Source organism: Mus caroli, unplaced genomic scaffold (assembly GCF_978045245.1).
Source record: "Mus caroli unplaced genomic scaffold, Mus_caroli_1 scaffold_14, whole genome shotgun sequence".
Lineage (NCBI taxonomy): Eukaryota > Metazoa > Chordata > Mammalia > Rodentia > Muridae > Mus > Mus caroli.
The window spans coordinates 2,107,773-2,132,592 of NW_028227269.1; the positions used below are offsets into that span (position 1 = coordinate 2,107,773).

The window sequence follows — 24,820 nt, forward strand, 5'->3', positions numbered from 1 at the left end:
TTGGCTAAATGTGAATCCTAACTTAATATTTTTTTTGCTCTCTATCATTTCTGGCTTTCTCTTTCTTTCTTTCTTTCTTTCTTTCTTTCTTTCTTTCTTTCTTTCTTTCTTTCTTTCTTTCTTCCTTCCTTCCTTCCTTCCTTCCTTCCTTTCTTTCTTTCTTTCTTTAATTTATTTTTTATTTTTTTTTTGGTCATGTTGATGATGAAAGTGGAGGGAGGGATATCAATTGATAGGAGAAAAATAGTAAAAACCCTTGATTTCACCATTTGGCTGTGTAGTTTGAGAAAAGTCATTTTCTCAGTGCAGAAAGGAAGCTTGTTAGTTGCAGAACTCATGCTTGAATAAGCACCAGCTTGGCCAGGCCTTGACTGGGCCTGGGCAGTGGAACAGCTAGACTAAGACTGCTCAACACTACTGGGGACAAGCTAATCAATGTTTATAAATGTAGTAGTTTCCCAACAGATTCTCCAAAAAGATACTCCTATTAAATAAAACTGACTTTTAAAAATAACTTATAAAGATCAGCAAATCTGGTTCTAAGTAGATAAGAAAAAAAAAATCCTAGGGTAGTAGGTGTGGTTCAAGTACTAAATGATAGCATTAAAAAGTTGTTTTTTCTGTATCCCTTTTCTTTCTTCCTTCTCTCCTTGGGACTAGGCTTCTGTCCTGAGGATCACCTCTAAGTGAATGTGTAATGGAAGAGTCAGTCTATGGCAAGTTACTCTTAGCATGTGTTTCTCTGATGCATGTGAGGTTCTACATTTATTTACTTATTTATTTACATCTGGTTTGATCAAGCAACTTTACCCACTGGCTCCCTTTAACATACTTAATACAAAATAAGTTGGATATTTAATAGTATAGCATGAAAATGCAAAAAGGGAAGAATACTTAAATAACCTCTAAAGGAATGTCGTTCTTTTGTATGAGAAAATGGAGAGGAGAACAAACCTCTGTGGTGTTCTTTATACTGTGGTGCTGGTGTTAGCTACTTAGCTGTTTTTACAGACATACACATATGGACAGATGTATCTGTCCATAGAAATGTACGTGAGAGGCAGAATGCCCTCTCCCCACCTGTCTGCCTCAACTTATACATTGATATTAAGAGAGAAATATATTAGAGGAATTAGTGCCTACTGAAGAGTTCCCTCATTGTTTAAGATTTAGTGTGTCTTAGAATTGCTTGGAGAATTCACTGAAATTTCTTAATTTTTGACTCCAGACCCAGGGGTCCTATTTCACTGAATTTGGGATGTATTTTACACACACACCCCAATCTATTACTATTCTAGGTCTTAAATAGATATTTTGAGATACAGTACTTTGCAGTCTTTGTCTGGCACCCATAGGCATAATATGATTCTCTGTGTGTATATGTGCTGCTCTTACATTATTGAGCATGTAATACTATCCCAAGGCGAAGGGGGAATCTTGGAACATTCATGGTTGGTGCCTAAGTTCACCCATAGTTACTGAGCTCTACAGTACATCCTGAGGTGTTAGTAATCTATAGTAAGAGACTTGCTAAAAACTAGTGTCTGTGGGTCGTGCATGCCTGCGGTCTCAGTACATAGAGGTAGAGACAGGTAGGTCAGGAGTTCAGCATTATCCTTGGCTATGTAACGAGTCCAAGGCCAGCCTGTATTACATGAAACTTTTTCTCTTAACCTCACCCTCCCAGACTCATGAGGCAAAAAAACAGAACAAAACTCAATAATAACTGTAATTCCACCTCTCTTCTATTCTCAGATGTAAATGCTGTCTCTTGTATTGTTCTCGTTATTGACTTAGAAAAACAGGATGAATTAATATTATATTTTATCTTTGTTAAAAGAGATATTGTTATTAAAGATATTTTAAAATATAATTAATTTATATGTGGTTTATTCTTTAAAAGATTTTAAAAATTATTTTAAATATCTGTATATGATGGGGGTATAAGTGCACATGAACACAGTGCCCACAGAGGTCAGGGGTCAGAGCCCCTGGGCCCGCAGTTTCGGACATTTTAAGCCACCTGACATGGGTGCTGAAAATCAAACTCAGGCCTTAGGAAAAGCAATGTGTGGTCTCAAACACTGAGCCAAACCTTTAGCTCTTTTATATTGGGTTATCAAAAGCTTTGCAACTTAGGTACTGTATAGTGTTATGAATAGTTTGAAATGGTGAATTAAATATTTTATTTGGTGAAAGTTTTAGTATTTTTCTATTTCCAGATAGAAAATATATCTGGAAGTTCTCAGGGAAAGCCAGTTGACTCCCTAATATTAAAGAATTAATATTTACCTTATTGCAGTCTCCCCCTTTAAGTTTACTTAAAACATTTCCCATATATTTGACCATGTTTTTTCCCTCCCCAACTCCTCCCACAGTCTTCCTATTATCCGACCCACCCAGTTTTATATCCATCCTCCCCTCAAAGGATATGGAGCATGTCACGAATTTGCATGTCATCTTGTTCAGGGGCCAGGCTACTCTTCTGTATTGTTCCAGTTTTAATGTATGTGCCCCTGACGTGCACACTGGTTGTTTTGTGTTTGTTCACATGGGTGTCTGGGTTTTTCTGGGGCATACACTCTCCTTGAGTTTGTAAGCAAATTAAATTGTCTTATTTCAGAAAGTGTAACAGTTACTGATTTGAAGTCTTTATGGAATGAAATTATCAGAAAGCTGAGCTTTCACAGAGGTTGTTTTGTAGTGTTGCCTCAGTTCTGAAACAGCATAGATGTACTTCATCACTGGCTGGCTTTGGACTTAGGTAGAAAAACATGGTGCCTTTTTTTGAATTCTTGATCTAGAGGTCGTACAGTGCCTTGTTTTCACAGAAGATACTCAGTATCTTGGGTGAATAGTATAAATACGGTAAAATGATATTTATAGAATAAATCACCAGTAATAATCTATAATCTTATGATTGCAAGATACAAAAAAAATTCAACTCATTAGGGCTTTAAAATATAGTGCTTTTTGTAAAAATTGAGGTTTAGGTCCCCAAATTTGACTTTTAGTTGTGTTTCATAATTTCAGTTGTTAAGTAACTGCAATTCTAGACATTTCTTGATGACAGTGTTGTTGCCTCTTGTCTGTGATAGCCCCTCTTAGGTAAGTCAGAGCATATCTGGCTTTGAGTTTTCTACTTTATTCACATTTACATTTGATTTTTTTCATCTAGATTTCAGTATTTCAATTTTTAAACCAAATGGTTTGTAATGAAGCTATAAATTCTTACCTAAAGCATGTGTAGGACTGGGTATATAACCCGCTGGCAGGACACTGAGCAAACGTGGGCAAAGCTCTGGATCTTATCCCAAGAGCTGCCAAAGCAAAGAAAATGCAAACCTTTCACAGGTGCAGGTAGTGCTGGGGAATGCAGCCGAGGGCCTGACCCATGAGGCGCGCCCTGCCCTAGACACTTCAATTTGGTGGCTGGAGTACTGCCTCATCACTCTTGCTTTTCAGATCATTAGAACTCCTATAAATATAAGTGCAGTTTATGTCATTAGCGCTTCCTTGAATGGGGACCACTGGTTCCAGTAAGCTGAGTTTTGCTTTTGATATTTGACATAAGTAATTTGCGATGGGAAAAAAAAAAAACCTTAAGGAAAAGAAAACCTGGTTAAGAAAGAGACTGTAATGTCTGGGTCAAGATGGAAGCCAGGAGGAAATGAACAGTGTGAGCAGACACTGGAGCATGGTCATTTTACGTGTGCAGGAGTGCTGGTCATGTCAGAGGTGGTTTGAAACGGTTGGTTCAGTAATTTGGCCTACTATCTTTTTTTCTCTATAACAGTTTTTCTGTTTTCTACTACACCTTGCACATCTACTAATCCAAGACACCTTATAGGTGAGTATTTTTCTAGTTCTCAAATGGCATCAGTTGTTCCCAGCCAGTTGCCAGTTCATTAAAACTAGACCCTATTTTTCCTCTGAACTAACCGGTATTTGATTCCACAAAGACTATTTTAGTCCACAGCTTTAAAACTTGCCAACATGGGATGCAGCTCAGTGACAGAGTACTTGCCTGTTGTGTGAAGCCCTGGGTTCTAATCCCAAAACCCTGCTTTCCCAACACCAAAACATGGTCTAATGGTCAAGGGTAAGCTGTTGAAAGGCTGCTTTTACATTACTCTTAAACCAACATCCCACAATTGACAATAAAATTACATTTCTTTTCTTTGATGTTTATACTCCTAAGAATTTTAAAATGCTAGTTTTGGAACATTCATTCATTCAGTGCTTCTAATTGACTTTGGGTCTTAGAAACACTATACAAGCACTTCCTCACTAAGTTAAACTTTCAGCTCTCCTTTTGAATTTTTAGTATAAAACTGGGAAATTAGAACAAGTTGGTTTTATATTTAAAACTATGAAAGTATATCATAATATGGTGATGTACAGACTGAGGAATTAAAGGAAGTCCCTCAGTAGTGCTTTTCACTGTTTTAGAAAGTAAAGATGGTTCCCAACTAAAGGCTTAGAGGAACCACTGTGGAAATCTGTAGAAGTTGTTTATCCCTTCTAGTCTTCTGTAGTAAGGTCAATTCTCCAGCCATATCCTTATACTCATGGGTTAAAAAGGCTGAGCCTTTTGGGTTTTCTGTATTTGTATTAAACTCATCTGCTCTGGGTTTTCTAATCTAATTTGTAAAATTTTATAAAAAAGAGGGTATTTTTAAGGGCATTAGAAATAATAGACTATTATGTTTAAGTTATAAATTTTGAAGATTTGATGAAAATAAAAAAAGTCTAGACAACACCTCACCTGAGAATGGTCTTGAGTGTGCACAGTTCACAGTCGCCAGTCAGAGGGGCGCTTGTTACTTTAGCAAGTACTTTGTGGGTTTATGAAGTTCTTGTACCCTTAACCTGTTGCAGTGCCTTTGAGGCTGCACTTGGGAGCAGCTGGGTGTTGTCCACATGTGCTCCTGACAGCCCAACAGAAGTACTAGAGTAAAAGGCGGGGCAGTTTTGTTTTCTCCTGCACAGCAGGCATGAGGTGTCTTGCAGTGACCCATTTATGAAGTTTGTGAGTAGTTATTGTTTGCTAGTCTTCTTTCTTTCTTCTTTTTCTTAATTTCTCTTCCTCTTAGTTTCCCCAGCATAGACAGGAGAGCTGGAAAGTAGTAAGAATTAGTTCCTGTCTTCCTCGTACCATGCCTGCTCTTGGCAGCATGCAGTAATTAAAGATAAGAAAAGCACTCCAGTGTGCTTCCTTCCTACTTATGCTTATTCTTTTTTTTTTTTAATTTTCTATAAGAACTTTGAAGAGGGAAAAATCATAGATTTCCAAAATTTAGGATACTAGTATTTTAAATAAAGGTCAGAGATTGTGAGTCCTGAAGAAACTCTGTCTACAGCTGCTCTGGATTGGTGGATATGCAAATAGCAAGCAAGGAAGGCACAAACATGTGATAGGAACACCTGTAGTCCTTCCGCCTTGGGAGAGTCTATTTGAGCCTCTGTCATCTGCTTACTTAGAGTATTGGCAGTGCCTTTTATTTTATTTTTTTCAAATTTTTATTAGATATTGTCTTCATTTACATTCAAAAGATCCCAAAAGTCCCCTATACCTTCCCCACCGCCCTGCTCCCCTACCCACCCACTCCCACTTCTTGGCCCTGGTGTTCCCCTGTACTGAGGCATATAAAGTTTGCAAGACCAAGGGACCTCTCTTTCCAGTGATGGCCGACTAGGCCATCTTCTGATACATATGCAGTTAGAGACACGAGCTCCAGGGTACTGGTTAGTTCATATTGTTGTTCCACCTATAGGGTTGCAGACCCCTTCAGTTCCTTGGGTACTTACTCTAGCTCCTCCATTGGGGGCCCTGGTCTACAGAGTGAGTTCCAGGACAGCCAGGGCTACACAGAGAAACCCTGTCTCGAAAGAACCAAAAAAAAAAAAAAAAAAAAAAAAAAAAAAAAACCCCAAACAAACAAACAAACAAACAAAAGAATTTATGAAATTCTTGGGCAAATGGATGTATCTGGAGGATATCATCCTGAGTAAGGTAACCCAATCACAAAAGAAGTCACTTGATATGCACTCACTGATAAGTGGGTATTAGCCCAGAAACTTAGAATACCCAAGATACAATCTGCAAAACACAAGAAAATCAAGAAGAAGGAAGACCAATGGGTGGATACTTCATTCCTCCTTAGAATAGGGAACAAAATACCCATGAAAGGAGTTACAGAGACAAAGTTTGGAGCTAAGACGAAAGGATGGACCATCCAGAGACTGCCCCACGAAGGGATCCATCCCATAATCAGCCACCAAACTCAGACACTATTGCACATGCCAGCAAGATTTTACTGAAAGGACCCTTATATAGCTGCCTCGTGTGAGGCTATGCCAATGCCTAGCACCTTTTATTTTATTCAAAAGGTTTAATGTGTGAAATATCCATGAATAATTGGTGAGGATGTTCATGAAATAAAAATAGTTCTTCTTTAGAAAATCTCTAATCTCTAATGATTTGTGTGTGTGTGTGTGTGTGTGTGTGTGTGTGTAAATCTTGCTGTGTAGCCCAGGCTGGTTTCACACTTGCTCTGTAACCCCATCTGTCTTGGAACTTGCAGTCCTTTGGCCTCAGCCACCTACATGTTGGGATTATAGGCATGCGTTACGACATCTGCTCTTAGTCATTTGTGTTAGGTTCTTATTTATCTTTTACATTACATAGGCTCATTGTAATGTGTTTAAAAGATGGGAAATAAGTACAGAATAGAAATTTCTAGTTAGAAGAAATATTGTCAGATGTTCATTTATATCTAAACTTGTGAAAAAGATTGCATATTAAACATGAAGAATTCAGCATTGGGCTCAACAGCTGTTAACTCACATTCAGAGGAGAGCAGTTCTGCTTAGCAGTTAACTAACATCCAGTCTGGTTCTTCTGTGTTGGCAGAGTGTGATGGGAAGGATGGTTTTAACAACTGAGGAAAACGTCGTTTTAATTTGCTGACAGAGGAATTGTCTCAGAGCTTATTGTTCCCTCTCTAGAAAAGTAACACTGTTTTGTAACTATGAAGAATTGAGTGATAGAGATGTGTTGAAGTAGTAAGCCGGCCCTCGGCCTACATGAACCGGGTATTTCTGGAAGGCAGGCTGGGGCTGAAAGAGAGAGAGAGACTAGACGGCGAGAAAAGAATGAAGCGAAGACAAATTTTTCTCTGATCAAGGCCTGAGAGTTTACTAAGAGACTGTGCTTATAAGGGGGAAGGCCCATATACCCCCCCCCCCCCGCCCCAAGTCCATTCTTGGTGCCTGGAGCCAGCCTGTAGGAGATGTGCAGGATAGGATGTGTCTCCTGAATGTCTGTCTCAGGGTCTCAGCTGGTAGCAGAGCAGCGGTAGTTGACATAACAATTTAGCCATCTAAGTCAGAAGTGATCTCATATTCAGTGGCAGCAAAGTCTGAATCAGCCTGCTTCAAGGCTGAGGGAGGCCACAATTTGAATAACTATGTAAGCAGAAAATCCATTAAATTTAAGCTCTAGGGTAGTGTATCTTGGTTATCATAAGTATTCTTGTATTCAGTGATTTTTTTTTTAAATTAGGTATTTATTTCATTTACATTTCCAATGGTATCCCAAAAGTCCCGCACCGGCTCACCCACTCCTAGACCCACTCACTCCCAGACCCACTCACTCCCACTTCTTGGCCCTGGCGTTCCCCTATACTGGGGCATATAAAGTTTGCAGGACCAATGGGCCTCTCTTTCCACTGATGGCCCACTAGGCCATCTTCTGATACATATGCAGCTAGAGACATGAGCTCTGGTGGGTACTGGTTACTTCATATTGTTGTTCCACCTATAGGGTTTCAGATCCCTTTAGCTCCTTGGTTACTTTCTCTAGCTCTTCCATTGGGGGCACTGTGATCCATCCAATAGCTAACTGTGAGCATCCACTTCTGTGTTTGCTAGGCCCCGGCATTGTCTCACAAGAGACAGCTATATCTGGGTCCTTTCAGCAAAATCTTGCTAGTGTATGCAATGGTGTCAGCGTTTGGAGGCTGATTATGGGATGGATCCCCAGGTATTCAGTGATTTTAAACACTGCTTAAGTATTTCAACAGTGCTGTTCTTTTCTTCCTTATTGAAGTTCACTAGTAACACTAAAATTAATATGGGTGATAGAGGTGTTATGCTTTTTTATTTGCAGCTTTTTTATAGTGATGCGCCTTGTTTGTACATCGTAAAGGCCAATTTTCTATCTTTATGCTATTACTATGTATTGAATAGGAGTGGTTAAATTATAAAATACCTTTTTATGTATCATGAGCCAAGAGTACATAGGAGTTACATATAGGCTTTTGTATCCTATCTTAAGAAATTAAATTTGGGGATGATTGACATATTTAATGGATCCAGGGGTTGATGTATATATAGGCTTTAGAGTACTCAATTTGAACTTTTACTCACTGGTTCTTTCCCTAGATATTCCGAGAAGCTCGAAGAACAGTACCGAGTATTGTTTACATGCCTCATATTGGTGACTGGTGGGACGCTGTCAGTGACACTGTGAGAGCAACTTTCCTGACATTGCTGCAGGATATACCGTCTTTTTCACCCATATTTTTATTGTCTACCTCTGAAACCATGTACAGTGAACTGCCTGAAGAGGTAAGAAGTGCTTAACTATCCATTTTGCCTTATCATATAGCTGTGAGCCTAGCTTTTAGCAGCTGAGCCATGTCTCCAGACGGCCTTATTATTTTGTTAAAAAAATTGTTGACTTACTAAATTAAACAACTTTTAATTAGAATAAAAAAAATTCACAATTTTTATACTAAATCTACAGCTTTTTAACCACCATTTTCTTCACTGTTGTGAAAATGAGACACTTCCATGCCTAAAGCTGAGCCTGATATGTACAGCTTCCTCAGGAAGCTTTGAGCTCCCCATCACCTGGCCCTTTATAATGTCCCTCTTCATTCTTTGTGAGATCAGTTGATGGGATGTGACCTGTAGCTTTTCATTCGTAGAGTTAGATTTTATTTGGGTTAAATATTATTGTGCATTTTTCCTTTAAAAATTATATCTGACATTTACTTTTGAGTTTGAATAAAAAGTAGAGCCATAGTTTATTCAGGGGAAGAAATTGGCTTTGAATGAAACTCATCAAAATTATCTGCCTGCCTGCCTGCCTGTCTATCTATGCCCCCTACCCTCTCAGTTTTGAGACAAGGTTTCTCTGTAGCCCTAGCTGTTCTGGAATCTGCTCTGTAGACCAGGCTGGCCTCAGAGTTGTGGAGAACTGCCTGCCTTGCCTCCTCTGACTGCTGGGATTAAAGGGTGTGCCGTGACTGCCCAACTTGATTAAATTTTTTAAAATGTAATTTTTTTTATTTTATGCTCATTGGTGTTTTGTCTGCAGTTAAGACCATCACTCAACTTCTATCCATTTATTAACTTGCCTGTTTGCTGCAATGTGATGTCTGAGTTTGAATTCACTTAAGGCATTTGCTGTTTGTTTTCTGTACCTTTCTATCAACAGCGAGCAGCACACTCCCTAGTGCAGTTCCTGGTCATATACCTGTAAGCACACATGGACACCTAGGTACTCATGCACTTCAAGCACAGGAGATCTCGACTTAGCGAGGGAACGGATTATAGGAAAGATAGATGATCACTGCTCTACAGGTATTAAAGTTTGGAGGGAAGAGAGACATTGAAAAAGTCAAATATTATGGGAACGCTATATATAGTATGAAGTTGAAGAGATGGCTATCCTCTTGCAGACGATCTGGGTTCAGTTCCCAGCACCGACATCAGTAGCCTTATAACTGCAGTAGCTGTGACACTCTGTTTTGTTACAATCCATATTCACTCATATACACACATACTTAATATCTTTTTTGAAAAGCTACAGTAGTAGAATAAAAAAATTTAACTTTATTACTGAAAAGATTTCACTAAAAATGAAAAGCAAGCCACAGACTGGTAGATAAGTTTTAAAATAGGTCATTTTTATGATGGGTGACATTAAAAATGTGGAGTTTTGTTTGTTTGGGTTTTTTTTGGGGGGGGGGTTGTTTGTTTTGTTTATTTTTGTTTTTCGAGGCAGGGTTTCTCTGTGTAGCTTTGGTTGTGCTTGAACTCACTCTGTAGACCAGGCTGGCCTTGAACTCACAGAGATCTGCCTGCCAAGTACTGGGATTAAAAGTGCATGCCACCACCACCCGACCCCATCAAATGATTTTCGATAAAGGTTTTGGGACTGTTAAATCTGGGAAAGTCTATTCTACATGCTAAAAAAAATGAAGCTGAATGCTTACCCAATACATAATGCAAAATTAACTTAAAGTGAAAGAACCTAGTGGGGAAGCCCCCACTCTGTTCTCGATTCGGCGTGCACCCAAAAATCAGGAACAGGCCAACCTGAAGTAATTACATGAGGTAGTTTAATGGCGGAGCTCCGGGTCGAACCGTATCTCACACAGGAGACAGTTGATTCAACCCCGAGGCTTGGAAGCTAGGGGTTTTTATAGAAAAGGGTCTGGGTCTGGAGCAGTTACACACAGATGGGCAATTTAAACATCAGAGAGCAGTATGTGATAGTAACTCTAAAGGGAGGATGTTTGTCTTGCTAGGCAGGACATCTGGCTAAAACCCAAACCATATCAGCAGGTGGTCCATTACTCATCTTGAGCTTGTCGGGAGATCATCCTTGCTAGTTGCTGGGATGGCTTTACAGCCTTTGTTCTTTGCTCTAAGCCCAAAAAGTCCCCTAACTAGCAAACCACATGAGACATGGACCTTGAATAAACTTTCTGGCTAGGGCTTTAAAGTCTTGAATTTAGTTTTCTTTCTTTCAAAAGCAAGTCAAAGATATGTAAGAGCTACAACTTTTAAGATTTTTAGAAGTAAGCATGGTAGTAAACACCATATTTGACAGGAAGTTCTTGGACATGGTAACAAAAAAGCAAAAACAAAAGTACTAAAAATAAGTAAGGTGGATCTTGCAAAAATTAAAACTTATGAATATCAGTGGATATTATTGATATAGCGAAAGGCAAACCACAAAATGGGAGAGATATTCTAAACAATAAGAAAAGGTTTTTATCAGACTTTGGTGTCTAGAAGGTAGAAGTTAGACCTAAAGCCAGACCTCAACCAACCAACCAGACAAAAAAATCAAAGGCAGTGTTGAGTGTCTGTGACAAATGTGGATGGTATACAGGACTTTAAGTATCTTGGAAGGGGGAGCCTTGCTAGAGTAGATGAGGAGATGGGAGGTGAAGTGTTTCAAACTCTAGATTATTGACAGTGGAACCAGGATTCCAGAGGATGCAATGAATAGACTTGGTAGGGAAAGAACAGAGGATGAGAAATAGAAAGAAATAGGAAGATTTTAAAGAGTTATTGCTTATATACTTATAGCTCCTTATTGTATGATCTAAATACTTTGGAATTACCTAATATCTCTTCAATCAGTTATTTGATTTGCTTTTACCTGATGATTTTTATGTACATGCTTTGGCTGGTTATTGACTTAGACAACTGGACTCTTCTTTGTGGTTTCTTTGTGGTTTCTTTGTGGTTTCTTTGTGGAGTCAAACCTTTTGTCAGAATGAATGTGCTGTACTTATTGAAAATGGGACAAGAAATGGAAGGAATTTTTTTTTAAAAGATTTATTTATTTATTATATGTAAGTACACTGAAGCTGTCTTCAGACACCCCAGAAGAGGGCATCAGATCCCATTACAGATGGTTGTGAGCCACCATGTGGTTGCTTCCCAGCAACCACATGGTGAACTCAGGACCCTCGACCACTGAGCCATCTCTCTGTCTCTCTCTGTCTCTCTCTTTGTCTCTCTTTCTGTCTCTCTTTCTGTCTCTCTCTGTCTCTCTCTGTCATCTCTCCAGCCCCAAGGAAGGAATTTTAATTTGATTTATTATGTATGCTTTTAATTCTGTATTCTCTTTTTATGTATGTGTGTATAGGTTAAGTGTATCTTTAGAATACAGTATGAAGAGGTATTATATATTCAAAGACCTATTGAAGAAGATCGAAGAAAATTTTTCCAAGAACTTATTCTCCATCAGGCGTCAATGGCGCCACCACGAAGGAAACATACTGGTAAGTCCCAAAGCTTTACATGAAAAAGACAATGGAATTAAGAAATATTCAGGTCATCAGTCTTGGTGGCCTAGATAGACATGTTGAAAATGGCTGTGTGTACCTAATCCAAGGTTGAGTACATCTTTGTTAAAGTTTTATTAACCCCAACTTCAGAAATTCTGGTAGTTTCTGTATTCAACAGCTCAGAAAGCCAAGAGGGAAAAGTTACCAGTTTTTTTTCTATGTTTTACTCTTTGAAGTACCTGGTTCTTGAAATGGCAGGATGTGAATAACAGGTTATTGATTCCTTTGTGGAGCGGGGCAAGTTTGATAATCTGAGAGGTGGTATTTCACTTTTCTCTTGTTACAAAATGCCTGACACAAATAAGGAAGGAAGGGTTTGCATAAATGCAGTTGATTCCGATAAGAAAGCACGCACAACAGTGGTGGGAGAGCAAGACATTGGTCACACTGAGTGGGGAGTGCTGGTGCAGTGTGCTTCCTCTTGTATAGGCATAGGCCGTGGTGTGTTGTTTACTCTGGAGGTGTCCACTGGAGGTCTGTGCTCACGGACACAACCAGAGCTGAATCTCCTGGGTGATTCCACATCCAGTCATGTTGACAGTGGAATTTAACAACAGAGCTGGTTAGAATGTGGTCTTTTCTGGTTTACTTGCTAATTTAAAAACATTTCTTTAGTATATATTATGTGGTATTTGAAAGGCTACCGTAGCCCTGTTGTAAGCATTTTATTTTTCTTGGGTTTGGAAATGCTACCATAGCATTTAGAAAAGCCCAAGGTGTGGTTGGGTTTTAGGCTGTCTTAAGGAAGGGCTGCAGTCTAGGACACTGACATTGAGGAAGGTTTCCCTTCTTCTTGTAAAGTTACATAAACACGAGGTCCTATTTATTGCCAATCTTTCAGCCTCCACAAGACAACAGCATGTTTTCATGAAACAATTGTAAGCCTATATTTCCTTGTTCTATTTTTTAAAATGTCATTATAATTAATTCTTGGAAAATCTCATACATGCATAAGTGCACTTTACTATGCACTCCCCTCTTCCCCCACCCTCTTCCAGGTTCACTCCCTATCCCCTTAGTCCCTCTCGTTCCTTTTTATTTATCCTAACTCTTCTTATCGGATACTAAATATTTTTTCTCTTTCTTGTTCTTATATTTTCATAAATATCTACTTGTTTGGTTTTTGTTATTTATGTGTTATATTGTTAATATATCAAATATTTTTACCTTGATAACAGTTTATTTTCCTTTATTATATACTCTTAGATAAATATATTTTTAGTCTCATCAATCTGAATTTATTTGAGACTCATTCTGCTTCAGCATCTCAGTGCTGGGATGGAGTCGCCATGTCTGGCTCAAATTCTCTGTTTCTCTGTATTTTTTTTCTTTATGCTTAAAATTTTTATTTACTGTGTTTGTGTGATGGACGACTTTATGGTTATTTCCTTTTTCCTTTATGAGGGTTTTGGAGATTGAACTCGAGTCTCTAAGGCAAGTATTTTACCCATTAAGCCATCTTACTGGCCATCTTTATGTTTTTTTTTTTTTTTTTTTTTTTTTTTTGCAACAGAGTCTTACTATATAGCCCCAGCTGGACTTGAACTCATGATTGGGTGGTTCATTGACTTTCATTTTTCATGTTAAAGACCCTGTGACAATACTTAGTATTTGAGTCCTGAACTTTAGTATGATGGCAAGAAAAAAATTTTTTTATTAAAAGTTAAGCTTTATGAAACACACACACTCTCCTCCTCCTCCTTTTCTCCTCCTCCTCCCCTCTTCCTCTTCTCCTCCTCCTCCCCCTCCCCCCCTCCTCCTCCCCCCTTCCTCCTCCTCCTCCTCCCCTCCTCCTCCTCCTCCCCTCCTCCTCCTCCTCCTCCCCTCCTCCTCCTCCTCCCCTCCTCCTCCTCCTCCTCCTCCTCTTTCTTCTTCTTCTTCCCCCTCCTCCTCTTCCTTTTTCCTTCTTCCTCAGCCACGGAGCTCTGACTCTCCTAGAACTCACAGATATCCACCTACCTCTGCTCCCAGAGTACTAGGATTAAAGGTGTGTGCCGCCACATTGAGCTTGAAAGATCATTTTGTAATTCAGTTCATACAGCTGACAAAGGACTGTGAAGAAGACAGGATGGACATCTCTCAGCACCGTACAGCAGAAAATACAAACATTTCAGTAATTAAATGGGTAAATGATATAATGTACATAGATCACAAATAAACATGAAATTATGTGTGCTGATGGAAATGTATAACATCAGTATCTTCATTAGGATATTGTAGTCTTAAAAGATTTCATCTGTGGGTAAAGTTTGTATAAAATTCCCTATGTTATCTCCTTTTGTAAAATTTTTGTAATGAACTTGAAATACAAAACACCACAAACAAAATCCACAACAAAGTTAAAGCTAGAAACATAGCTTTCTATCTTCTTTCACAACCCTGCATCCTGTTGTCCCTCATTCCTTACCCACTTTCCTGTGCTTCTTTCTATCTCGTGTATCCATATGCACATTTGTTTAAATATCTAGGCTCTTATCCACATATGAGGGAGAACGTGTAGGGTTGGGTTTTTTCCCGAGATTGGGTGATCTTGCTTAATATTGTACAGCCCATGTCCATCTATTTTGCCAGTTCTTTAAAAGAATATTTTAAAGTAGAAAAATTAATGTTTTAAGGAGTTTGGTTTGTTTTAGGTACATAATAAAACCTTAGATTTTATATATATGGGGTTTTCATGTCTTTCATGGCCTTAATTTTTTTTTTTTTCTTTCCTTTTTTGAGCTTTCTGCTTTGTGAAGTTGGAGAGAGGCCCTAGTGGTTAAGAGCATATGCTGTTTAAGCATGAAGGCTGAAATTCAGAGTCATAGCACCAGGGCATGCACAAGGCAAGAATGCCTCAGTGCTACATGTAACCCAGCTGTGGACAAGGACACAAACAGAAGGGCCTTTGGGGCTTGCTGGCTGCCATTCTCACTGAAAAGCTCCAGCTTCAGTGAGAGACCCTGAAGACAGTGAGAGACAGAGGAAGATAGGGAGGACACTGTCCTCCTTTGCCTGGACACACATGCATCAGTGCACACCCTCATAGACACATGTGCATGTGTGCAGGTACACACATACTCTCATAAGACACAAGTGGACATGTGCACACACACACACCTTCATACAGACACAAGTGCACATGTGCACACACACACAGTTCTACTTTTATTTTTCTCCCATTCTTGAAGGTGTTGCTCACTGTCCCTTGTGGTTCTCAGAATATGAGGGTAGAGTTCTAGAGGACTAGTAGACCTGTTGTACTTAATGTACTTAATGAAGTGAAGTTATTCTCTTACTTCCTTTTAATTTCCATTTGAAGTTTTACTTATTGGATTCTCATGGTGTGTGGACTTGTAATTTTGCTTTTCTTTACAGATGTTTTGAGAGAATACCAGCATATCAATTGAGTCCTGGCTTATCATCCTAAATCTTAACTATGCCTCCACTTCTTTTTAGCTCTTCGTGCTATGGAAGTGCTTCCACTTGCACTACCATCTCCTCCTCGTCAGTTATCAGAATCAGAAAAAAATCGGATGGAAGACCAGGAGGAAAATACATTACGAGAATTGCGGTTGTTCCTCAGGGATGTTACCAAGAGGCTGGCCACAGATAAACGCTTTAACATCTTCAGCAAACCGGTGGATATTGAAGAGGTCTTGTTTCAGTAGTGTGCAAACAGTGAAGTTGAACTGGCTAAAAGAAAAAAAATATTGACATCTTTTTTGGAAGGAAAAAAAGCAAAGGCATGGATATTACCCCTAGCCTGTAAAATTTTAATCCATGTGATAACTACCAGTGTTACCAGCAAACACCTGGTGACTTTTGAGTGAAATTAGTGACCAATTTGTATATGTCCTCTTAATTATTATTTTTCTCTGTGATCACCTACTCTTTAAGAGGAGGATTAAAATTACTTCTGTGAAATGTCCATAATAGACTATTTTTATTCCAGGATAAATCCTGCCTTAAAACTGTTTTGGTGTCAACCTACTGGGCCAACATTGGCATTTCCTTAACTTCAGAAAGAGGTGGTCAAGTCTTCAACTGCCTTAGTCTTTCTACTTTAGAACAGCCTCTTGCTGAGATGCCACTAGAAGTTAAACACATCCCATGATCCTAAAACTGTTTTCCTCTCCAAAGATTTTCTCTGCTCCCAGTGGAAAATTCCTCACTATGTACGTGTATTGTTTTGTGTAATTGTGGGAACTTGGTCTGTGATGGTGAGAAAAGGAATTTTCCATTTGGAATATGCCAGAGTGCTGTCAATTCAAAAAACTTTTTATCCTGGGATAATATAGCATGGATGAGCACAATATAATCTTTTCTGGCCTTCTTCTTATAGTTCAGACTCCATGTTTGAGCAGTTTTGGTGTCTAGTTCTTTCTTTTTTTGTCATTAAGAATATTTGAATTATAAAGTGATTCAAAGTTGAATGTTGTGTCCTGATTGTGAAGTCTGTGTTTTTGGACCTGAGCAGATTCCTTTGGAATCATTACGTCATCTGTGACTGGAAAGACTGAGTTAGAGATCTCTGAAAATATACATTTCCCCCTTCTTTTGGAATAAAGGGACTGTCAACATTTTCAGTTGAATGTTTATCTACAGTGTGTAGATTTGATAACTTTCAAATCACACAAGAAGGTCATTTTATTACTTTTCAGTGTTACAGTTGAGGAACTTAGCTAGTAATATAGCCAAGTTTTGAATTTTTTTTTTTTAATTTAAAGCCCATAGTCTTTTTAAACTTTAAGACACAATCTCATTATTTAGACCTGGATGACCTTAAACTTACAATCTTCTAGCTCCCAAAATTTGGAATTATAGGCATGACCACTGTGTTTGAAAACCCACATTATTTTGTCCTTTTCATAGCTACCTTCTGCCTTTTCCTACTGGATTAATAGGACCTGAAAGATATGTCTAATTTATACTTTTACATTAAGTAACACAGAGAGAGAGAGAGAGAGAGAGAACGCTAATTATAAAGGTTTCTCTTTATGGTTCTAAGAATTGAACTCAAAATCTTGCAATGACTCCACCAACTAAGCTATGCCCTAGTCCTAAAGACTGTTTTAAAAAGATAAACAAAACAACAGTCCACTTCCTCTTGAGTGTGTTTGGAATCAAGCACTTAAAGAAAGAGCCATGCTGAGATGAACTAGTTCTCTTCTTGCTCAAGAAACGTTTTCTTCCTAATCACTAAATTTTGGCAGATTTCAATTGTCATCTGCTTTTAAGAAAATATAAGTTTTATAAGTCATGGTAAAGAAATGGAAAGGGCTAGACATACTGAGTAAGGTTTAGGTAACATTCTTGTTAATGTTAGGATCTTCTTTTCTGATTCATGTTTATTCTGGGCTTGCTCTCAAAGCTGAAACAGGAGTATCAGGGAATATTTTGAAAAACAAGATAATTTCTTCTTTCTTCTTTCTTCTTCTTTCTTCTTTCTTCTTTCTTCTTCTTCTTCTTCTTCTTCTTCTTCTTCTTCTTCTTCTTCTTCTTCTTCTTCTTCTTCTTCTTCTTCTTCTTCTTCTTCTTCTTCTCCTTCTCCTTCTCCTTCTCCTTCTCCTTCTCCTTCTCCTTCTCCTTCTCCTTCTCCTTCTCCTTCTCCTCCTCCTCCTCCTCCTCCTCCTCCTCCTCCTCCTCCTCCTCCTTCTTCTTCTTCTTCTTCTTTTTTTTTTTTTTTGGTTCTTCGAGACAGTATAGCCCTGGCTGTCACTTTGTAGATCAGGCTGGCCTCAAACTCAGAAATCCGCCTGCCTCTGCGCCCCCCCCCCCCCCAGTGCTAGGATTAAAGGTGTGGGCCACCTTTTTTTTGTTTTTTTGTTTTTGTTTTTTTTTTTTTTTGTTTTTTTGTTTTTGTTGTTGTTGTTTTTTGAGACAGGGTTTCTCTGTATAGCCCTGGCTGTCCTGGAACTCACTCTGTAGACCAGGCTAGCTTCGAACTCAGAAATCCCCCTGCCTCTGCCTCCCAAGTGCTGGGATTAAAGGTGTGCGCCACCACGCCCGGCCGGAGTTTTTTATTTTTTATATCATAGTCAATTTTCTAGACAGATACCAGGTACCAAAATTAAATCAGGATTAGATTAACGATCTAAACAGTCCCCTAAAGAAATAGAAGCAGTCATTGATAGTCTCCCAACCAAAAAAAAGCCCAGGACCAGATGGGTTTAGTGCAGAGTTCTATCAGACCTTCAAAGAAGACCCAATTCCAGCTCTTCTGAAACTATTCCACAAAATAGAAACAGAAGGAACTCTACCCAGTTCATTCTATGAAGCCACAATTACTCTGATACCTAAACCACATAAAGACCCAACAAAGAAAGAGAACTTCAGACAAATTTCCCTTATGAATATCGATACAAAAACACTCAATAAAGTTCTCGCTAACTGAATCAAGAACACATCAATACAATCATCTGTCATGATCAAGTAGGTTCCATTCCAGGGATGCAGGGATGGTTTAATATACGGAAATCCATCAATTCAATCCACTATATAAACAAACACAAAAACAAGATAATTTCTAAGTAGCTTAAAACATAAAAGTATAGGCCTTGGTGGTGGTGGCCCATGCCTTTAATCCCAGCACTTGGGAGGCAGAGGCATGCAGATTTCTGAGTTCTAGGCTAGCCTGGTTTACAGAGTTCCAGGGCACACAGAGAAACCTAGTCTCAAGAAACCAAAACCAACCAAACAAAAAGTTGAATGTACCCCTAAATGTATATATTCAAATAATGAATTAGAAGTGGCTAAAATCTATTAAATTTAAGGTCAACTACAGAAAGCAAAACATTTTTAAAAACATGCTGGATTTAAAATTAACCATGCACTAAAATCCTTTTAATAGTCTAAAACTTGAAGGTGCTTTTTCTGTTCGTTAATATTTCTGTTTCCATTTCTATAGCAAGGACAAGGTCTCAGGGTCCAACTAATAGTTCCATTGCTGCCAGCATAAGATCCCCTTAGAGCTGACAAACAGTCACATCTTACTGATGAACTGAAAATTTTAAAAATGTAAATTACATGCATGAGTATGCATATGTTTGTGCATAAATTAAAACCATGGCATCAGTGGTTTCAGAAGCTGTAAGAAAACACACTCTCACTTTTCAGAACCTGCCCGGAAGTTGGTCCTGAGCTAGTTTTAGGAATTTCTGAAAGTGCTTTCATAATCACTATTTGACTTGAAGTTTCTACTTGAGAAAACAGTAGACCTAGGTTGCTAATTCTTCCTGGTTATGTGACAGAAAACATAAAATATATTCCTGACTTAATATCTCGCTATATAAAAACTTGTGCAGAGGCAATTCCTGCAAACCCTTAGTTAGTTAGTTAGAAAAAAACAGTTACTTACATTTAATTGACTCAAAATGTGTGTAATGACTCCAAAGGAGTAGAAAATACTTTCCATGAAATTGTTTGCCTTTTTATAAAGCAACAAAACAAACAAACAAACAACCCAAGCAAACAAGAAGAGCCACAGAGCAGAAACTGCTAGTATGAAAACCTCTGCTTTCTCTTTGTTTTTCTTTTCCTTGAGGTAGAACAGTTACTGTTGCTTCTTCTGTATGTTACCCACACGTTCTCTGCTCAGACAAACCTAAAGGGTTTCAGATGTCAAGATGAGCACCATGAAGCTTTTCATGGAAAGTATAGACAGTAACTTTAGTGGAATAAGCAGCATAATTTTATTCTTCTATAATTGACTACCTATATTTAAATTTTAAAGTGTTCTGATTTTAATTGTTGGTTTTATGACACAAAGCATATGCAAACACAGATATAATTTTCATTAAAGTGTCCTGTTTGTTGTAGGTTTCAGATTACCTTGAAGTAATCAAAGAACCAATGGATTTATCGACAGTAATAACTAAAATTGATAAACATAATTATCTAACGGCTAAAGATTTCCTGCAAGATATTGACCTCATCTGTAGCAATGCTTTAGAATACAACCCAGACAAGGACCCTGGAGGTAAGGACACTGTGGCGACATTAAAGCCTCTCTCAGGTTGATAAATGAATGTGTTTAGGAACTCTGAGAAAGTAATAACCTATCTAGAAATACCAGGCTTAACTCGGAAGGTCCTGCATTTCTAGGCACTGTGGTTTTTGTCCAGGATTTAGTTACCATTTTTCTTTTAGTTTTTATACTGAGTTCTAATTTTTTTCAGATTGATGGAATATTTAGGAAATGAACTTAACTTAAAATTTGTTTGTTTAGCTAATATCAGTTGTCATCAGTAGTGCCTCTAAACCCAGGATTCTTAATTTGTGGAACTGAGGATTGGATAAACTTATTTATTACTCCCCCACCCCCACCCTCTTAAAGACAGGATCTCACTGTATAGTCCTGGCTTGCCTGTAGCTTGATAATGTAAACTAGGCTGGTCTAAGAGTCACAGAGAGATCCACCTGCCTCTGCCTTTTGAGTGCTGGAATCAGAGGTGTGTGACACCATGCCCAATACTATGTACCAGAATTTCCTCTACAATGTTATCTGTTCTGTAGATTGGAGGTATTCTTGTATAATTTTATTTTACTCCTAATTACATCCTGTATTTTCCAGAGGTGTCTATCCTTTGACATAATACCACGATGTCATCCTCAAAAGTGTTAAGATCACATACATACGTATCCTGGGAATCATCTATTTAGTGGGCTGTGTGTTGAATATGACTGTGAGTCTGTAGTTGTAACTCTTGTCCTTGTTCCCCAAGGAAAATCACTAAGAACATAATCTAGTTAAAGAAGATGGAATTATTGTAAATAGGCATGGTTTTATACCAGACTGTTTCATGGGAATCATAGAGGATTTAGTATTGTGTTACATAATCTTAGGGAAACTGTGAGGAAGTGGGGCTTAGAAGTAAATTGGATGTTGCTAGGTAGTGGGACCATTTAGTAATTAGGTATTCTAGGAACTTAGGAATGAGCTGGTTGAGATAGCCCAGCAGGTAAGTCTTCCACCAAGCCTGGAGACCTGAGTTTGATCCCACATGTTGGAAGGAGTGCATCAATTCCTATAAGTTGTCTTCTGAACTCAACGTGCATAAAATAATGTCTCCTACCAGACAGTGGTATTAGTGAGAGCAGTAGTATTATTTCTGATCATTTTTGTGGTTAGGATCGTGTTCATATTTTGTTGTGCTTCGATGTAATTACAGAGTTGTGTTGTTTTTGTTTGGCTCATCATGGTCACACAGTGGCTTTGTGATGCTGTTTTGAATGTGAGTACACTAAGATTAACTGACCATGCTGGCTAACTCTCAGTTATCTGGAGTGGTTTTTTTATTTTCCTCACTCATTGAGATTTTGTTTCTTTACTAGGTAATACACAAGGAATTACTTTTAAACGATTTGTGTAGGTTTCTCTTCTTTAAAGACATTCTGTCTGTATTTGGAAATAGTGTTTCTCAACTTAAGACATGGAGTAGTATGGCATGGAGTTCTCCATTCGATATGAAATTATTTTCCATCTGAATTTAGACCATAGTAATCAATAATATCCTATTTCATGTTTAGAAACAGAATAAAATATTTTCATAGGAGGGCTTAGTGGATACTAAGTTTTTTACTATTGTGTTAGGATATTTCCTTGTTATATTTTTGTTATTTGCTTTATAAGTGGTATATTTCTATTTTATGTGCATGAATGTTGGTCTGAATAAATGTAATGGCTAAAGTTGGACATTTTCATACATCTCTTTGCTATAAAATGATGTAATTTATATATGTGTATGTGTGTGTGTGTGTATACTCTAACATTTTTTGAAACTCTTATTAATGAGTAGATTTGTCCCACATTTAAAAATTATATGTAGATGTGATATGGCAATGGCTTATTCCCAAACATGTTAGGACTTTGAGTTCTTTTTCCTAGATCATAAATATGAATAAATATTTTTATAACATGGCACAAATATATAATTCCAGCAACTTAATAAGACTCTCAAAATAATAATAATAGTAATAATATTAACAACAGCAGCAATAATGATAAAGACATGGAGGTAAAGCACAATGCTTGAGAGCTTTTCTGAGATGTGTAAGGCCCTAAATTTCATCCCTTATAAAAACTATAAGGGATCCCTTATAAAAATTATACCCACCAAATAAAAATTATAATTAGTTGTATGTATATCTTCATATTTTTGTTAGGATAAATTTCTTAAAGTGAAATTTCTGGATCAAAGAATGTTCATCTTTTAAAATGGTGAAAGATATACAAAAAGCATGAGGGCTTCTGTTAACTAGTGAAGTGAATTTGTATCCATGGGAGTTTGTTCTGCTTCTAGAGTGTATGTCATCTGCCTCAGGATAGGTAGTAAGAAACAGGCTGAATTGCAAGCTCATTTCTCTCCCTTCCTTTGTTCCTCAAATGGGATCAGATGGGAATGGCTAAGCTTGGTGTTGACCTTGTGCCCTAAGCTCTTGGTGTGGTGTGGGGTGACTGTAAGCTCTATATTCTGACCTACCCTTTTGTCTATGCTGCTGTTCTCTGGCTTAAACTGTAATGAGTCAAGTTTTCTAAATCTTAGTTACTCCGCCTATAGAGTAGGGATAACAAAAGAACTTTTTATTTGGGGTTGTTATAAAGAGTAAGTAAGTGTATTATATTGAATGTTACAGTGTTTCCATGTGGTTCAAATGAAACATACTAAGCCTCTAGCATGACTCTTTGAGTTTGGGAAGTATTTCACTAAAGGTTGGCTGTTGATACATATTTGCTCTAGAGTGACCCCCACTTTGTGTTTATTACAGTTCCTGGACCACACTATTTGGAAATAATATAGGGATTATGAAAATGAGCCTAAATGTTTGTTAGAGAGGCCTACTTGAGGAAATAAACCCAATTTCCCTCTATTAGATAAATTATGATGACACCATGGATGGTATATATTTATATAAATTTAAGTGAAGAAGCAATGCTTTCTGATTTAGTATAGCCTTGTACTGTAGATTGGGATGCTTTTACTAGAGGCCGTGGCTCACGTTTACAGGTGAAGCTTGCCTGATATCCCTAAGACTTTCCCCCCCTGCTCTTTAAAGATTGATACAAAGCCTTGTCATAGTTCAGGAATGCCATTTCAACTGGGTCACACCCACCCAGGAGAGCATTTTTTCCCCTTAGAAGCAGAGCCCCTTGTTATTCATGTATCAGTAACAAACCCAGGGTCTGTCATGTAGCATATAGAAATTGCATAAATGTTGTATTAGTATTAGAATCTCCCATGATTGGGCTGGGGAGATGACTCAGCGGCTTAGAGCATTGACTAATGCTCATCCCAAAGGTCCTGAGTTCAATTCCCAGCAACCACATGGTGGCTCACAACCATCTGTAATGAGATCTGGTGCCTTTTTCTGGTGTGTCTGAAGACAGCTACAGTGTACTCACATACATGAAATAAATAAATAAATCTGTAAAAATCCCTCCCATGATTATTTAAATGTTTACAGTGCTCTTCTTGGCAGAACACACAGTCATTGGAGGCATGGGGGAACTACTTCTACATAGAAGATAAAAGTCTTTGGAAGTAAACATGAATGACTACATGTTTACCAGATTATCTCGCACATGTGGTAGAAAGTAGATGTGAAGTGATGAGAGATTTAATTTATAGCTTCACAATGTGACCAGGACTAGGCATTTGACTAATTATTGTCTTTGGGATAGGTACACAGTGAACGAAGTTAGACTACTCTGCACTATTGGTTTTGTAACATCCTTCCCTTCTAGGACAAATAATTCTTAGACATATCATCATTTGACCAATTTTGCTGAAAAATTATCCTTAAAGTCTTTGCAGAATCCTAGCATTTTGTACCAATTACATGGGATCATAGTCCTCAGAGTCACTCACTTTTTTGGAACTGTCTGTAGTCTCCTCAGTACATTTCCAATTTTACCTGTCAGAGTGTACCTCATGAATTTCAGACTTAACCAAACTCACTTCTATTTATTTCTGTTAGTGCTTAACTAGGACTGTCATGTCCGACTTACTGAGCAGGGTACTTGGTATATAAGAATGTCTGTGACAGTTCCTATTCCTTGAGACAGAGATGTGTAATTGTGTTGGTATTATGATAGATTGATAATACAACTCCAGTATGCCATATATTAGTCTATATGTCATTGTATTTCTCAGCTAGGATCAGCATACAAAATATGACAGACCAGGAGGCCTAAACAACAAAAGTTTTCCTCACAGTGTTGGGTTGAGTTAGTTCAAGTGAGTCAGAAAATTTGGTCTTTCCTAAGAGCACTCTTCACACTTCACCACATGGCTTTCTCACTAGAGCTCTTTCTCTGTCTTTGTGCACTTCTAATGCATCCAGATTTCCTCTTAAAAGGGCACCAGGCACTTTGAATTAGAGCCCACCCTCTTTTTACCTTAGTTAGCTCTTTAGCATGGCTTATTTCCACATACAGTCACATTTTTAAGTACTAGGGGTTCATACTTCAACATATATTTATATATAACACAATCCCAACTGTTTGGAGCCTTATCACTTTTATTTATTTTTACAATATTTAATTTTTGACACAGACACCTGTCCATTGTATGTTGCACACATATATATCTATGATCATATTCTCCCCATCTCTGATGCCCTCTTGTTATCTCCTTGGGCACCAGACACAAAAGTGGGGTACAAGCATACATGCAGCC

The 24,820-nt window shown here is 38.1% G+C and overlaps 1 protein-coding gene and 1 non-coding gene across 5 annotated transcripts in view; one reads left to right on the forward strand and one right to left on the reverse strand.

Moving 5' to 3' along the window:
- Positions 1 to 24,820, forward strand: part of Atad2b (ATPase family AAA domain containing 2B) — a 131,691-nt gene that overhangs the window by 81,909 nt on the left and 24,962 nt on the right. For 3 of the 4 annotated variants that reach the window (XM_029484503.2, XM_021178882.3, XM_085830188.1), the window contains exons 19-22: positions 8,449 to 8,634; positions 11,960 to 12,095; positions 15,600 to 15,796; positions 19,962 to 20,121. In XM_029484503.2, the coding sequence (XP_029340363.1) occupies positions 8,449 to 8,634; positions 11,960 to 12,095; positions 15,600 to 15,796; positions 19,962 to 20,121 (679 nt within the window). The remainder of the gene's footprint in view (positions 1 to 8,448; positions 8,635 to 11,959; positions 12,096 to 15,599; positions 15,797 to 19,961; positions 20,122 to 24,820) is intronic. The other variant, XM_029484502.2, reaches the window with a different exon arrangement.
- Positions 2,426 to 2,527, reverse strand: LOC115032919 (U6 spliceosomal RNA). The gene has a single exon (XR_003838563.1). It is a non-coding gene; the product is annotated as a U6 spliceosomal RNA (small nuclear RNA).